An 18,168-nucleotide genomic window follows, 5' to 3' on the forward strand; every position below is an offset into this window, starting at 1 on the left:
ATACAACTAGCTACCGATTCCTTACCTTGGAATTCTCCCCAGGCACCAGACTGGATCTGGAAAAACTCTTCAACGGTACCCCCTGCGTGTCAGTCGATGGCGCCATCCGACTCTGTATCGACGTCGTCCACCGGATATGACGTTGACGGAGTACATATGATCCATCCTCTGACGCATTGACGTCATTCCTCTTTTCCGCGCTACAACGCGTAGCCAGAGAAGCAGTTCCTCTGGCCATTTTGCCTCCCTTTTTAGACTATTCCATCGGATGGAACAGTGTTTGCCTTCTGGATTTAAACCCTGTGGGTCCTCTGCTCAACAGATGTCGGTGATGGACCACTATTCTGTCTGTATGTGCTGCTTAGGTGCCCATTACAACACCGACTACTATGACACCTGTCAACATTTGAGGCCGAAAGCGTTGAGGGACCGGTGGATGAAGCTCCTGGTGGCATGGTTGTCTCAGTCTTCCCAGGACTCCTGTAGGCATTGGAGTCCTTCTCCTTCCAATACCCGTCTGTGCGAACTCTCTAGGAGTCGTTTGTGTGTGACTCCATTGACGCCTCAAGGTGAACATCGTCTGCGGTCGAAGTTGCGTCCTCCTTCAGCTTCTCCGCCCCCGTGTGGCTCCTCCTGTTCTTCTGAGGACGAGTCCGCGCAGGAGTCTGCCCCACGTCTACCGGGTTTTCCCGGCGAGGGGGGACTCTGGCCCAGATGCAGGACTATTACTTGTCCCTGCATGCCATTTTTGGGCTTACCCCTCCCTCTGCAGTGCCTTTGGGCTCTAGGGAGGTGGAGGGTGCCCTGATGGAATCTTCACTGGCAGCTTCACCCTCTGTGCCCATCGGGTCCCCGGCTCTGTCTCTGGAGTTGTTTCGGCACTGGTGCACGGCCTCCTACGGCTTCCATCTTCTGCGCCTAATTCTTCTCTGCTGGTTCCATTGTCATTGTAGAGTTCTGCCTTGCTGACTCCTGTGGTGGTGGTGCCCTCGACTTCGCTCGATGCACCCATTGTCGTCTCGCCCTCTTGTTGTCAGTCGCCAGGTGCGGCACCGTTGGAGTCAGATATTTCTGATTCTTTCCCTATGTCTTCTGGGGCCACCCTCCAGTTCCTCAATCGGATGGGCACGGTTTGGATTGTCTTCCTTCCACTGCAAAGTGCTTGCCACCTGTGAATATTGTTGCTGGGCTGCAGAGAGCCTGCACAGGCTCCCAGTCTTCCTGGGAGCGCCCTGGCTGGGCGCTTCCACTCAATCCTAGCGCTGCTCTGAGCAGCGTCAGGATAGGCGCACGGCAGGCTGGGAGCCTGTGCCTGCTGCAGCGACTGGAGAGGAGCACGGCGCGGGAGCAAAGCAGGTAAGTTTGGCTTTTAAAATTATTTTTAAATTCTTTTTTTCCCGTGCCCTCTGCAACCCATACAAACGCCCCAAGCCAAGTTTAATAAATAATGGTAGCATTTTCATTTTTTGCTGCAGGTAGAGGAAGAAGGTAAGTGGAAGTGCTTTAGTTGTATGCAGGGACACTAGAATTATGTGGCAGAGAGGACCAAATTATGCGTCAGGGTGCACCAATTTATGTGGCAAGAAAAGTCAGCTATGCATTTACAACACCAGTACCTTTAACTCAAGCAAGACCTATTGCATTGCAAATGTTTATTATATGCATTTCGGTTATGGTACACTTCTCGGCAGCTCCTCCGTTGGTGTTCCTGGAGACGTGCCATCTATTTTTTGACTTACTCTTCCTACCACAGTTGACTTTCTGTTTGTTGCTGGTTTCGCTTATGCATGCTGCTGAGGCAGCAAGCAAGCATCACTCCTCTTCTTTACATATCCTCTATGGCCCTCCCTTGTCTCAGTGGTTTTGCGGTGGTCTTGTGTCGCACCTTGCTCCTTAGCCCTTTTACCGGTACAGTTCCTACCTTAGGGCTATACATGTTTATTTTCCTCTTCAATGTTGTCTACAATAGATTATTTTTGTTGCCATGGCCTCCGCTCCCCATCTTTTTGCAATGTTTTGTGGTCTTCCACTATTCTTCTGGTGCGACAAATGTTCTTTCTTACTTTTGTCTCTAATTGTGCCCTTCTACTCTGCCTTCAGTTAGATCAGTTATCTATTTGTATGTATTTGGTGGGATGTTTGCAGACCCTCCTTCTGTTATTATGTTGTTTTTGTATCTATTCGAAGGTAAGGAGTCTGAGGCTAATTGTCTCTATCAGATGAACAAGTTACTTACGTTCGGTCACGCCTTCGCTGGTAGAGACACAGCCTAGCCACAGATTCCTTACCGATCCACCCATCCTCCCCGTTCTGCAACTGCTTTATTTTTCCTCACTATCCCTTGCTTGGTCTCATCCTACCAAGCATTTCCATTCAGTGGTGGTAATTTACAATGACATCTTTTTCTACTTTTGGCGCACTGTTCCATTGCCAGTTTCTATGGTGGTTCCGTGTTATTGCACGGATTCTGGTTGCAGAAGAAACTAACGTCAGTGTGTCGGAGAAGGGATCATATGGAGTCCGTCGATGTCCTATCTGGTGGACGATGTCGATACAGAGTCCTGGGGCGCCCTCTACAGACACAGAGGGGTACTGCTGAAGAGTTTTTACTTATTCAGTTTGGCCCCTGGGGAGAGTTCTAAGGTAAGGAATCTCTGGCTAGTCCGTGTCTCTGCCAGGTAAGGCGTTACCGAAGGTAAGTAACTTGTTCATTTTGCACTGTCGTGTGCTGTTACAGTAATGAATTTGTCACTCAGGCAATGCTTCTGATGTACGAAAGACAAACTTCCTTCCATCAGCCTTTGACAATGTTTCTTTGTTGATTTTGTTCGCAAGCCAGCACTTTCTGAACCCTTGCAATATTTATGCTTACTCCAGGTGGCAGTTTTAAGAAGAAAGTCTATGCTGGCGAGCAGAGACCTCGAGAGATGAGAACGCAGTCTAGCACTTCTGAATCCCAGATTCAAGATCCTTCTGCAGGCACAGAAGTTGATCGCTGTCTGGTATGTTCTGTTGTTGATAATTATATGCCCGATATAACCCACCGGAATCAAATGTGTGCCTCGAAGCATCCACTCCTGAGTCATAGAGGTATGCCTCACTGTAGGAAGCTGTCCTGGTGTGTGGTGGGTACCTATGGTACTTACACCAGGTCCAGGTATCCCCTCTCAGTGAAGTGTAGGCAGTGTCTAAAAGCCAGGCTCTCTAGGGGTAGCTGAGGATGAGCTGCCAAGACTTATCTAGGAGACATGCAAAGCTCGTGCAATACCACTACAGTCACACAGTACTTACACACAAGAAAGAATACACTTGGTTGTACAAAAATAAAGGTACTTTATTTTTGGAACACAGTATAAGAAAATACTAGAGCGGCAACCCTCCAATAGGAGGTAAGTAAATACACTATATATATATATATATGTTCGATGGCATGTGTAGCTGCAGATACACATGCTGTGCACATCCCGCCATCTGGTGTTGGGCTCGGAGTGTTACAAGTTGGTTTTCTTGTTTTTCTTCGAAGAAGTCTTTTCGAGTCACGAGACCGAGGGACTCCTCCCACTTTTTCCTTTTCGCTCCGTGTTTCGGGTCGGAAAGTTAGTTAGAATCTCGGAAAAATCGTCGGTATTGTTTGCGTTCGGTATCGGGTTAGTTACAACAGATCGACACCGACTTTTGAAGAGCTCCGGTGGCCCTTCGAGGTTTTTTCGATCCCCCGTCGGGGCCTGGTCGGCCCGGCCACGTGTCTCTTCAAGGCTGATGGAACAGACCCCATTCCGCTTCTGCCCAAAATGCCATAACAAGTATCCATATACAGATCAGCATCTGGTCTGTAACTTGTGTTTGTCGCCGGAACACAAGGAAGATACTTGTGAAGCCTGTCGAGCGTTTCGGTCCAGGAAGACACTAAGAGACCGAAGAGCAAGGAGACTGCAAATGGCGTCGGCGCCGACAGGACAAGAGCGTTTTGAGGAGGAGGAAGAAACATTCTCCATCCAGGAATCGGACTCGGATGGGATCGATCCCGAAGAAACGCCGAAAACCGTGAGTAAGACGTCGAAACACAAAACTCACGAAAAAACCACTAAAGCCCAGGGGACGCCACCGCCAACAGGCCATGGCTTAACCCGAAAAATAGGTGACTGATCATTGGCACCGAAAAAGGGCACGCTGGTGGTGAAGTCATCCGACTCCGGTCGAGATACCGCCACACAGCAATCTCGGGCCCGAGATAGTGGCTCCGAGCAGGTTCGGCACTGAAATAGCGCACCGAAATGGGTCGCACCGAGAGACCACGACGCCGAAAGTAAAGAAGGTTTCTTGGAACCGAAAAAAGCAGCCGAAAAGGTTTCGATACCGAAACATCCGGCCTCGGAACAGAAAACAAGTACCTACACTGAGGAACAAGGACTGTCCACACAAATGAAGACACATAGATTTGGACAGGAATTGGAAACAATAGAGCCAGACTATACACAATGAAGGCTCCATATCCAAAAAGAAACAGGGAAGATCAGTACTCTCCTTCCGATTAAAATGAAACGCAAACTTTCCTTCCAAGAAAAAGACAAGCAGCCACAGGCAAAGGTGGCTAAACAAGTAACCCCGCCACCATCTCCACAATGCTCTCCGCAACCATCACCGGTAGCCACTCCACCAATGATGCAATCCCCAACTCATACAGGAATGAGTCAAGATGACCCTGATGCATGGGACCTTTATGACGCACCAGTGTCAGATAATAGTCCTGAATGTTATCCAGCTAGACTGTCGCCACCAGAGGATAGTACAGCCTACGCACAGGTGGTGTCGAGAGCAGCGGCATTTCATAATGTCAGCCTGCATGCTGAGCCCATTGAAGACGACTTTCTTTTTAACACACTGTAGTCCACACACAGCCAGTATCAAAGTCTTCCTATGCTACCCGGAATGCTAAAACACTCCAAACAAGTGTTTGAAGAGCCTGTAAAAGGAAGGGCCATTACTCCAAGAGTGAAGAAAAAATATAAACCGCCACCAACAGACCCCGTGTACATCACACAGCAGCTAACACCGGACTCAGTTGTAGTAGGGGCAGCGTGCAAAAGAGCGAACTCACATACTTCAGGAGATGCACCACCTCCAGATAAAGAAAGTCGAAAATTCGACGCAGCAGGCAAGAGGGTGGCGGCACAGGCAGCAAACCAGTGGCGTATTGCCAATTCACAGGCTTTGTTGGCCAGATACGATAGGGCCCATTGGGACGAAATGCAACACTTTATAGAACATTTGCCCAAGCAGAGCGCAGCAGGTAGTAGAAGGACAGAGTATCTCCAACAATCAGATACGGTCAGCAATGGATGCTGCAGACACAGCTGCTAGAGCTGTCAACACAGCAGTAACCATAAGGAGACATGCATGGCTGCGTACATCAGGATTTAAACCAGAAATACAGCAAGCTGTGCTGAATAAGCCATTCAACGGACAGCAGTTGTTTGGGCCGGAAGTGGACACTGCGATCGAAAAACGTAAGAAAGACACTGACACGGCCAAAGCCATGGGCGCACTCTACTCCCCACAGAGCAGAGGCACATTTCGAAAAAAACAGTTTAGAGGGGGGTTTCAAGGACAAAGCACAGAGCCCACAACCTCACAAACAAGACCCACTTACCAGAGCCAGTATCAGTGGGGAAGTTTTCGGGGACAATATAAAGGGGGACAATTCCAAAAGAATAGAGGGAAGTTCCAAAGTCCCAAAACTCCTCAAAACAAGCAGTGACTTCCAAGTCACAAATCCCCAACACATAACATCTGTGGGGGGGGAGACTAACCAAGTTTTACAAACATTGGGAGGAAATAACAACAGACACTTGGATCCTAGCAATTATCCGGCATGGTTATTGCATAGAATTTCTCGAATTCCCTCCAAACGTCCCACCGAAAACACACAATATGTCAAAACAACATATAGATCTTCTAGGACTAGAAGTTCAGGCATTGCTACAAAAAGAAGCAATAGAATTAGTACCAAACCAACAGAAAGGGACAGGAGTTTACTCTCTGTACTTTCTCATACCCAAAAAAGACAAGAGTCTGAGACCTATACTAGATCTCAGAACATTAAATACATACATCAAATCAGATCACTTTCACATGGTGACATTACAGGACGTAATCCCACTGCTCAAACAACAAGACTACATGACAACACTAGACCTAAAGGATGCATATTTCCATATACCAATACATCCTTCACACAGAAAGTACCTAAGGTTTGTATTCCAAGGGGTACATTACCAGTTCAAGGTGTTGCCATTCGGAATAACAACTGAGCCAAGAGTTTTTACAAAATGCCTTGCAGTAGTAGCTGCACATATCAGAAGGCAGCAAATACATGTGTTCCCGTACCTAGACGATTGGTTAATCAAAACCAACACGCTAAAACGGTGTTCACAACACACGAAGTACGTCATAGAAATCCTCCACAATCTAGGTTTCTCAATCAACTACACAAAGTCACACCTTCTGCCGTGTCAAACACAGCAATACTTAGGGGCGACAATCAACACAGCAAAAGGGATTGCCACTCCAAGCCCACAAAGGGTTCAAGCATTTCACAATGTAATAAAGACCATGTATCCAAAACAAAAGATACAAGTCAAAATGGTGATGAAACTACTAGGCATGATGTCCTCATGCATAGCCATTGTCCCGAATGCAAGGTTGCACATGCGGCCCTTACAACAGTGCCTAGCATCACAATGGTCACAAGCACAGGGTCAACTTCTAGATCTGGTGTTTAATAGACCGCCAAACATACACCTCGCTTCAATGGTGGAACAGTATAAATTTAAACCAAGGGCGGCCTTTTCAAGACCCAGTGCCACAATATGTAATAACAACAGATGCCTCCATGATAGGGTGGGGAGCACACCTCAATCAACACAATATCCAAGGACAATGGGACACTCAGTTTCAACAGTTTCACATAAATCACTTAGAACTGTTAGCGGTATTTCTAGTGCTAAAAGCATTTCAACCCATAATAAGCCACAAATACATTCTTGTCAAAACAGACAACATGACAACAATGTATTACCTAAACAAACAGGGAGGGACACACTCAACACAGTTGTGTCTCCTGGCACAAAAAATATGGCATTGGGCGATTCACAACCACATTCGCCTAATAGCACAATTTATTCCAGGAATTCAGAACCAGTTAGCAGACAATCTCTCTCGGGATCACCAACAGATCCACGAATGGGAGATTCACCCCCAAATACTAAACAAATACTTCCAGAATTGGGGAACACCACAAATAGATCTATTTGCAACAAAGGAAAACGCAAAATGCCGAAACTTCGCATCCAGGTACCCACAAGATCAGTCTCAGGGCAATGCGTTATGGATGAGCTGGTCAGGGATATTTGCTTACGCTTTTCCCCCTCTCCCACTCCTTCCATATCTGGTAAACAAGTTGAGTCAAAACAAACTCAAACTCATACTAATAGCGCCAACATGGGCAAGACAACCTTTGTACACAACACTACTAGACCTCTCAGTAGTGCCTCATGTCAAACTACCAAACAGACCAGATCTGTTAACGCAACACAAACAACAGATCAGACACCCAAATCCAACATCGCTGAATCTAGCAATTTGGCTCCTGAAGTCCTAGAGTTCGGACACTTAGACCTTACACAGGAATGTATGGAGGTCATAAAACAAGCTAGGAAACCTACCACTAGACATTGCTATGCAAATAAGTGGAAAAGATTTGTTTATTACTGCCATAATAATCAAATTCAACCCTTACACGCATATGCCAAAGACATCGTAAGATACTTACTACATTTGCAAATGTCAAAGCTAGCTTTCTCTTCCATAAAGATACATCTTACCGCAATTTCAGCTTACCTGCAAATTACGCACTCAACCTCACTATTTAGGATACCAGTCATAAAAGCGTTTATGGAAGGACTAAAGAGAATTATACCACCAAGAACACCACCAGTTCCTTCATGGAACCTCAACATTGTCTTAACATGACTCATGGGTCCACCTTTTGAGCCCATGCACTCTTGTGAAATGCAATACTTAACATGGAAAGTTGCATTTTTAATTGCCATCACATCGCTAAGAAGAGTGAGTGAAATTCAAGCATTTACCATACAAGAACCATTTATTCAAATACACAAGCATAAAGTAGTTCTACGGACAAATCCAAAATTTTTACCAAAAGTTATATCACCGTTCCACTTGAATCAAACAGTAGAATTACCAGTGTTCTTCCCACAGCCAGACTCTGTAGCTGAAAGAGCACTACATACATTAGACATCAAAAGAGCGTTAATGTACTACATTGACAGAACAAAACTAATTCGAAAAACAAAACAATTATTTGTTGCTTTCCAAAAACCTCATACAGGTAATCCAATTTCTAGACAAGGCATTGCTAGATGGATAGTTAAGTGTATTCAAACCTGCTATCTTAAAGCAAAGAGAGAACTGCCTATTACACCAAAGGCACACTCAACCAGAAAGAAAGGTGCTACCATGGCCTTTCTAGGAAATATTCCAATGAACAAAATATGTAAGGCAGCAACATGGTCTACGCCTCATACATTTACCAAGCACTACTGTGTAGATGTGCTAACTGCACAACAGGCCACAGTAGGTCAAGCAGTACTACGAACATTGTTTCAAACAACTTCAACTCCTACAGGCTGAACCACCGCTTTTGGGGAGATAACTGCTTACTAGTCTATGCACAGCATGTGTATCTGCAGCTACACATGCCATCGAACGGAAAATGTCACTTACCCAGTGTACATCTGTTCGTGGCATTAGTCGCTGCAGATTCACATGCGCCCACCCGCCTCCCCGGAAGCCTGTAGCCGTTAAGAAGTTGATCTTGAACATTTGTAAATTTGTAAATTTGAAAATATATTACTTTAAACTACATTATGTACATTACTCCATTGCATGGGCACTATTACTAGCATACACAACTCCTACCTCATCCTCTGCGGGGGAAAACAATCTAAGATGGAGTTGACGCCCATGCGCAATGGAGCCGAAATGGGAGGAGTCCCTCGGTCTCGTGACTCGAAAAGACTTCTACGAAGAAAAACAACTTGTAACACTCCGAGCCCAACACCAGATGGCGGGATGTGCACAGCATGTGAATCTGCAGCAACTAATGCCACGAACAGATGTACACTGGGTAAGTGACATTTTCCATATGTTCGATGGCATGTGTAGCTGCAGATACACATGCTGTGCATTATCCTGCTATCTGGTTTTGGGCTCGGAGTGTTACAAGTTGTTTTTCTTCGAAGAAGTCTTTTCGAGTCACGAGATCGAGGGACTCCTCCCCTTTTGGCTCCATTGTGCATGGGCGTCGACTCCATCTTAGATTGTTTTCTTTCCGCCATTGGGTTCGGACGTGTTCCTCCTCGCTCCGTATTTCGGTTCGGAAAGTTAGTTAAATCGCGGAAAATTCGACGGTATTGTTTGCGTTCGGTATCGGGTTAGTAATAGCAGATCGACACTGAAGAAAAGAGCTCCGGTAGCCCTTCGGGGCTTCCACTCCCCGGCGGGGCCTGGTCGGCCCGACCGCGTGCGTCTTCAAGGCTCATGGAACGGACCCCATTCTGCTTCTGCCCCGAATGCCACAATAAGTATCCTTATACAGACCAGCCTTTGGTCTGTAATTTGTGTTTGTCCCCCGAACACAAAGAGGATACCTGCGAGGCCTGTCGGGCATTTCAGTCGAAGAAGACGCTATGACCGGAGAGCTCGAAGGCTTCAAATGGCGTCGACGCCGGCAGGAGACCACGACGTCGAAGAAGAGGAGACTTTCTCCATTCCTGATTCGGACGAGGCCGAAAGTGAGCAGCCGGCGAGGCAACAAACTGTGAGTAAACCTGCCCCGGCCAAAACTCACACAAAGATAATGAAAGCCCTGGGGATGCCACTGCCGGCAGGCCATGGCTTAACCCGTAAGCACAGTGACCAACCATCGGCACCGAAAAAGGGCACACACGTGTCGAAGGCATCCGACTCCGGTCGAGATACAGGCACAGATTTTACTCGGCACCGAGATACTGGCTCCGACCAAACTCTGCACCGAGATATCGGCACTCCGAAACCGAAAAAGGTGGCTTCGGAGCCAAAAAAGACTGCGGAAAAGGTTCTGGTGCCGAAACACCCGGCCTCGGAGCCGAAACAGAGCTCCTATTCAGAAGAACAAGGCCTTTCATCACAACTAAAAGGCCAAACATTTTGACAAGAATTAGAGATGGGAGAGCCAGACTATACACAAAGAAGGCTCCATATTCAGAAGGACACAGGGAAAATAAGAACTCTTCCCCCAATTAAAATGAAAAGGAAACTCGCTTTCCAAGAAACGGAAAAACAGCTAAAATCAAAAGTGGCTAGAGAAAAAACTCCACCACGTTTTTCGCCACAGCACTCACCACAACTGTCACCAATTGCAACACCCCCAATGATGCAATCACCAACGCATACAGGGATGAGCCAGGATGACCCAGATGCATGGAATCTATATGATGCACCAGTATTGGACAATAGTCCGGATTGCTACCCGGCAAGACCATCACCACCAGAAGACAGTACTGCTTACATGCAGGTGGTGTCCAGAGCAGCTACTTTTCACAATGTAGCACTGCATGCAGAACCTTTAGAGGATGACTTTTTATTTAATACCCTGTCATCAACACATAGCCAATACCAGAGTCTGCCTATGTTACCAGGTATGTTAAAACATGCGAAACAGGTGTTTCAAGACCCCGTCAAAGGCAGAGCCATTACACCTAGGGTGGAGAAGAAATACAAACCTCCCCCTTCCGACCCTGTGTACATCACGCAACAACTAACACCTGACTCTGTGGTAGTAGGAGCAGCCCGGAAAAGGGCAAACTCACAGACTTCTGGCTATGCACCACCACCCGACAAAGAAAGTCGAAAGTTTGATGCAGCAGGAAAAAGGGTTGCAGCACAAGCAGCCAATCAGTGGCGTATTGCCAATTCCCAAGCTTTATTGGCAAGATATGACAGGGCTCATTGGGACGAAATGCAGCATTTCATTGAACATCTTCCCAAAGAGTTTCAAAAGCGTGCACAACAAGTGGTGGAGGAGGGCCAAAGTATCTCCAACAACCAGATACGATCGGCTATGGGCGCAGCGGACACGGCCGTCCGGACCAGTGAACACGGCAGTCACTATTCGGAGACACGCATGGCTACGCACCTCTGGATTTAAGCCAGAGATCCAGCAGGCTGTGCTGAATATGCCTTTTAATGGACAACAGTTGTTTGGGCCGGAGGTGGATACAGCTATAGAAAAGCTGAAGAAAGACACGGCCAAGGCCATGGGCGTGCTCTACTCCCCCCAGAGCAGAGGCACATTTAGGAAGCCACATTTTAGATGGGGGTTTCGGGCCCAAAGCACAGAACCTTCAACCTCACAGGCCAGACCCACATACCAGGGCCAATACCAAAGAGGAGGCTTTCGGGGACAATATAGGGGTGGACAGTTCCCCAAAACAGGAGGAAAATTCCAAAGCCCAAAAACCCCACAAAAATAAACAGTGACTCCAATGTCACAAATCCCCAACACATAACATGTGGGGGGGAGACTCACAGATTATTACAAAAATTGGGAAGACATAACTACGGACTCGTGGGTCCTAGCCATTATCCAACATGGTTATTGCATAGAATTCCTACAATTACCTCCAAATGTGCCTCCAAAAGCACACAACATGTCCAAACAGCACTTGGATCTATTACAACTAGAAGTCCAACCGTTATTACAAAAAGAGGCAATAGAACTAGTGCCCAACCATCAGAAAGGAACAGGCGTTTATTCCCTGTATTTTCTAATACCAAAAAAGGACAAAACACTGAGACCCATCTTAGATCTCAGAACACTAAACCTTTACATCAAATCAGATCACTTTCACATGGTAACACTTCAAGACGTGATTCCCTTACTCAAACAGCAAGACTACATGTCAACATTAGACCGCAAGGATGCTTACTTCCATATACCCATACATCCTTCCCACAGAAAATACTTAAGGTTTGTAATCCAAGGAGTACACTACCAATTCAAAGTGTTACCATACGGGATAACAACAGCACCAAGGGTATTTACAAAATGCCTTGCAGTAGTAGCTGCACATATCAGAAGACAGCACATACACGTATTCCCATACCTAGACGATTGGTTAATAAAAACCAGCACTCAGAAACAGTGTCTTCAACACACAAAATACGTCATAGAAACCCTTCACACGCTAGGGTTCTCAATAAACTACCTAAAATCACACTTACAACCGTGTCAAATACAACAATACTTAGGAGCAACAATCAACACAGAAAAAGGGATTGCCACTCCAAGTCCACAAAGAGTACACGAATTCCAAAACGTAGTACAAAGCATGCACACAAATCAACAGTATCAAGTAAGGTTTGTGATGAAACTTCTAGGCATGATGTCTTCATGCATAGCCATTGTCCCAAACGCAAGGTTACACATGCGGCCCTTACAACAGTGTCTAGCGACACAATGGACACAAGCACAGGGTCAACTTCAAGATCTAGTGTTGATAGACCGCCAAACACACTCCTCGCTTCAATGGTGGAATCCTATAAATTTAAACCAAGGGCGGCCTTTCCAGGACCCAGTGCCTCAATGCGTGATCACAACAGATGCTTCCATGGTAGGGTGGGGAGCACACCTCAACCAGCACAGCATCCAGGGACAATGGGACACTCAACAAAGACAACTTCATATAAATCATCTAGAACTACTAGCAGTGTTTCTAGCATTGAAAGCTTTTCAACCGTTAATAGTCCACAAACACATTCTTGTCAAAACAGACAACATGACAACAATGCATTACCTAAACAAACAGGGAGGGACACACATCACAACTGTGTCTCTTAGCACAAAAAAATTGGCATTGGGCGATTCACAATCACATTCGCCTAATAGCACAGTATATCCCAGGGATTCAAAACCATTTAGCCGACAATCTCAGTCGAGATCACCAACAAACACACAAATGGGAAATTCATCCCCAGATACTAAAAACTTACTTTCTACGCTGGGGAATACCAGAAATAGACCTATTCGCAACAAAAGAAAACACAAAATGCCAAAACTTCGCGTCCAGGTATCCACACCCTCACTCCAAGGGCAATGCGTTATGGATGAGTTGGTCAGGGATATTTGCTTACGCTTTTCCCCCTCTCCCACTCCTTCCGTATCTGGTAAACAAATTGAGTCAAAACAAACTCAAACTAATACTAATAGCACCAACCTGGGCTCGCCAACCATGGTATACAACACTACTAGACCTGTCAGTAGTACCTCATATCAAACTACCAAACAGACCAGATCTGTTAACTCAACACAAACAACAGATCAGACACCCGAATCCAGCATCACTCAATCTAGCAATCTGTCTCCTGAAGTCTTAGAATTTGGACATTTAGACCTTACACAAAAATGTATGGAGGTCATTAAAGCTAGAAAACCTACTACAAGACATTGTTACGCAAACAAATGGAAAAGATTTGTTTATTACTGCCATAATAATCAAATTCAACCACTACATGCTTCCGCAAAAAACATTGTAAGCTACTTATTACACTTGCAAACAGCTAAACTAGCATTTTCTTCCATTAAAATACATCTCACAGCAATATCTGCCTATCTGCAGATTACACATTCAACATCACTTTTTAGAATCCCAGTCATCAAAGCATTTATGGAGGGACTAAAAAGAATCATACCCCCGAGAACACCACCAGTCCCCTTGTGGAACCTCAATATTGTATTAACACGACTCATGGGCCCACCATTTGAACCCATGCACTCTTGTGAGATGCAATACTTAACTTGGAAAGTAGTCTTCCTAATAGCTATCACATCTCTTAGAAGAGTAAGTGAAATACGAGCATTTACTATACAAGAACCCTTTATACAAATACACAAACATAAAGTGGTTCTCCGTACAAATACCAAATTCTTACCGAAAGTTATATCACCGTTCCACCTAAACCAAACAGTGGAACTCCCAGTCTTTTTTCCACAACCAGACTCAGTAGCCGAAAGAACCTTACATACGTTAGACATTAAAAAGAGCACTAATGTATTATATTGATAGAACAAAACAGTTTCGCAAAACAAAACAATTGTTTGTAGCCTTCCAAAAACCTCATGCAGGAAATCCAATATCCAAACAAGTAATTTGCCAGATGGATAGTGAAATGTATTCAGACCTGCTATATTAAAGCAAAAAGAGATCTGCCTATTACGCCAAAGGCACACTCCACTAGGAAGAAAGGCGCCACAATGGCCTTTCTAGGAAATATACCTATGGCAGAAATCTGTAAGGCAGCCACATGGTCTACGCCTCATACATTCACAAAACATTACTGTGTTGATGTGTTAACAACACAACAAGCCACAGTAGGACAGGCTGTATTACGAACATTATTTCAGACAACTTCAACTCCTACAGGCTAAGCCACCGCTTTTGGGGAGATAACTGCTTACTAGTCTATGCACAGCATGTGTATCTGCAGCTACACATGCCACCGACCGGAAAATGTCACTTACCCAGTGTACATCTGTTCGTGGCATGAGACGCTGCAGATTCACATGCGCCCTCCTGCCTCCCCGGGAGCCTGTAGCCGTTATAAGTTGAAACTTGTACATTTATAAATTTCTAAATATATACTATTTTTATACACATTATGTACATACATACTTACTCCATTGCATGGGCACCTTTACTATATACACAACTCCTACCTCACCCTCTGCAGGGAAAACAATCTAAGATGGAGTCGACGCCCATGCGCAATGGAGCCTCGGTCTCGTGACTCGAAAAGACTTCTTCGAAGAAAAACAACTTGTAACACTCCGAGCCCAACACTAGGTGGCAGGATAATGCACAGCATGTGAATCTGCAGCGTCTCATGCCACGAACAGATGTACACTGGGTAAGTGACATTTTCCATATATATATATATATATATATATATATATATAACACTAATACACAGTAAGAGGCATAAAAAGGTTTGAAAACGGTGTAAAATAGCAATGTGCAGTAGTAGCCCTAGTGGAAGCCCAAGCCATATACTAAGAAGGTGGAATGCGAACACAGAGCCCCCACTCAGGTGAGTAAATTGTGTAGAGGGGAGCTGGGATTTACTAGGAAACCACAAAGGTAAGTAATACAGTGCCCCCCAGCTACTAGGAATGCAGGAGTAAAACATTGGATTTCCCCAAACCCAGCCTGCAAGGAACCAGCAGTGGAAAACCGAAGATGGAGACCTGTGGAGAGAGGGGACTAAGTCCATAAGTGTCTGTGAAGTCCAGGGGGAGTAGGGGATAGGAGATACTACCCATCCAGAGGTACCTTTTGGAGTTGGTTGACAAAGAAGGACGACAGGGCAGCACTGCAGCACAGAAGCTGGAGAAGAGTTTCCTGATGCATGCAAAATGTGTCCCACGCTGGAAGCTGGATTGCAGATGGGTGTCAGGGAAGTATTCCCACCAACAAGCCTTGGCAAAGGCAAACTCGTGGTTGGAGGAAAAGAGGTGCTGCTGGGGACCAGCAAGGTCCAGGAGGACTCCACCCAGGAGGGGGAGTCACAAGAACCCTCTGAGGCGCAGAACGCCCACAGGAGCAGAGGCAGCACCCACAGGTGTCCAACAGGGCAGGGACACAAGTTGCAGAAGCAGCCCACGCAGCACCACAGAAATTGCTCCCACATCGCCGGAGGACCATGCAGAGGTCCAGAAGTTGCAGGAGGGAGTGCTCGGGCAGGAGCTACACATCGCCTGAAGTTCCCCTTGGAGGTGAAGCAACAAGCCTTGGCTGCTGTGCACAGGGGTACTGTCTTGCTTGGAGTGGAATAGACTTGCAACCACCAAAGTGCGACAGCTGGTAGAGAGGTCCAAGGGAGGCTCTCCGGACCACCACCCGTCATTTAGGACCCACGCCACTCAGGATGAGGGGAGATCCATGCAGCCGGTCATCGATGCAGCCAGGTACCTGTAGTTACAGACCAGTGGTGCCTTCACCCCAAGGGAGATTCCTTCTTCTTGTGCAGGCTGAAGAGTTGCAGTCTTCTTAGGATGCACAGCTGGGGAAGTGTTGCAAAGATGGCAGGAGTTCCGGATACAGTGTTGCAGAGGAGTCTTACTCGTGGATCTGCAGCTTGTAGGCTCCTGGAGGGTCCAGTCGAGGTTCCTGAGGCCAGAAGTCAAAGCAGAGGTTGCAGAGGAGTCCTGCTGCAGTCTTGCCGGCCGAATCCAAGAACCCACCCCAGAAGAAGACCCTATATATCCCAAAGAGGGGGCTTGGTCACCTAACCTGTCATAGGGTACCTCTGATGTCACCTGCCTGGCCTGGTCACTCAGATGCTCCCAGAGTTCCCTGCCAACCTTGGAATCAAGATGGCAGAACCCAGGGACCCTCTGTAGGAGCTCTGGGCACCACACCTGGGGTGGTGATGGACAGGGGAGTGGTCACTTACCTTACCATTGTCCAGTTTTGCACCAGAGCAGGGACTGGGGGTCCCTGAACGAGTGTGGACTGGTTTATGCGGGTGCAAACGTGCCCTTCAAAACAAAACCAGTAGCTTGGGGAGGCTACCCCTCCCAAGCCTGTCACCTATTTCCAAAGGCAGAGGGTGTTACCTCCTCTCCCAAAGAAAATCCTTTGTTCTGCCTTCCTGGGTTTGATCAGATCAAGCAGCAGGAGGGCTGAAAGCTGTCTGAGTGGTGGCAGTGGCTGGGCTGCCCGAGAAACCCTGTAAGACTGGTGGTAGCAATGCTGGGGGTCCTCCAAGGAGCCCCCATAGTGCCTGGAATCATACTTCCAATACTTGCAACAGTATTGGGGTATGATTCTGACATGTTTGATACCAAACATGCCCAGGTTCGGAGTTACTGTTATGTAGCTGGACTTAAGTAGTGACCTATGTCCAGTAAATATATAAAATGGCGTCCCCGCCTCACGAAGTTCAGTAAATTGGGGCTAGAGTTTGTAGAGGCATCTCTGATAGTGCAGGGGTGCCCTCACACACAGGTACCTTCACCCAGCCCTCTTGGCTGAGAGGGCCTACCATAGAGGTGACTTACAGTGACCTGGAGCAGTGACCTGTAGTGAAACCGGGTGCGTGCACCCGGTTCACATAGACTGCAATGGCAGGCCTGCAGAACCCTTTGCACAGGGTCACTATGGTGTCTAATAACTGCTGCAGCTCGTAGGGATCCCCTGAAACTCCAATGCCCTGGGTACCAAGGGTACCATATACTGGGGACTTATATGTGGGGGTCCAGTATGCCAATTGTGGGGATAAAAAGTTACCAGCAACCAAATTTTGAGGAGAGAGCACAGTCACTGGGGTCCTGGTTAGCAATAGCCCAGTGAACACAGGCAAACACACTGACAAACAGGCCAAAAGTGGAGGTAACCTTTCCTGCACTCACACAATCAGGAATATGCACCCTTGGGGTATCCCCCATGTTTCCAGTAGATGGCCAAGAGTGCTGCATATCTACTACAGTGTGTGTTGGCCCAAAGAAGCTTGGATGGTTTTCGAATAAGAATCTTACTAATTCCTTATGGAGCTCTCCCGTTCTGTTTTAGTAAAACACATTCACCATCTGGGCTCTCGGCGTTTGATTCACATCCTTCCCTTGAGGAGACTATGCTGCTTTTTTAAGATCTTGTAGAAACTACAGATGTTATCTTTTTATTCATGTGTTATAGGAGCAATTAATGTACTAGCTGATGTATTTTACTGGGCATCATTAAAAAAGGTTATTTATGTTTATTATTTGCATTTCAGAATGAAACACAGTGCCAGAGTAAGAAAATCCACCCTTCACTGGAGCCAGAGGTAAGGTCATTAAGATGGGGCACAATTGGCTGATGAGTTTAGCGAAGAAGCCTTCATTCTCATAATAAAATATGAAGGTGACTGATAGGTCATTTTAATGATCTTCTTTCATCATTGTACATGCAACCATCGTGAGTCTGTAAAGCTGTGTTACCACTCAAAAGTAAATATGTTAGAAGTCTTTCTTTTTGTGGTTGGGGGCGATTTGGGGCCTATGTATGTTTT

The 18,168-nt window shown here is 46.3% G+C and overlaps 1 protein-coding gene across 3 annotated transcripts in view; it reads left to right on the plus strand.

Annotated features, from left to right (window-relative positions):
• ARHGEF18 (Rho/Rac guanine nucleotide exchange factor 18) overlaps positions 1 to 18,168 on the plus strand; it is a 389,375-nt gene that overhangs the window by 333,935 nt on the left and 37,272 nt on the right. For all 3 annotated transcript variants that reach the window (XM_069215795.1, XM_069215794.1, XM_069215797.1), the window contains 2 exons: positions 2,878 to 3,002; positions 17,893 to 17,943. In XM_069215795.1, coding sequence (XP_069071896.1) covers positions 2,878 to 3,002; positions 17,893 to 17,943 — 176 coding nt within the window. The remainder of the gene's footprint in view (positions 1 to 2,877; positions 3,003 to 17,892; positions 17,944 to 18,168) is intronic.

Source organism: Pleurodeles waltl, chromosome 12, assembly GCF_031143425.1.
Source record: "Pleurodeles waltl isolate 20211129_DDA chromosome 12, aPleWal1.hap1.20221129, whole genome shotgun sequence".
Taxonomy (NCBI): domain Eukaryota; kingdom Metazoa; phylum Chordata; class Amphibia; order Caudata; family Salamandridae; genus Pleurodeles; species Pleurodeles waltl.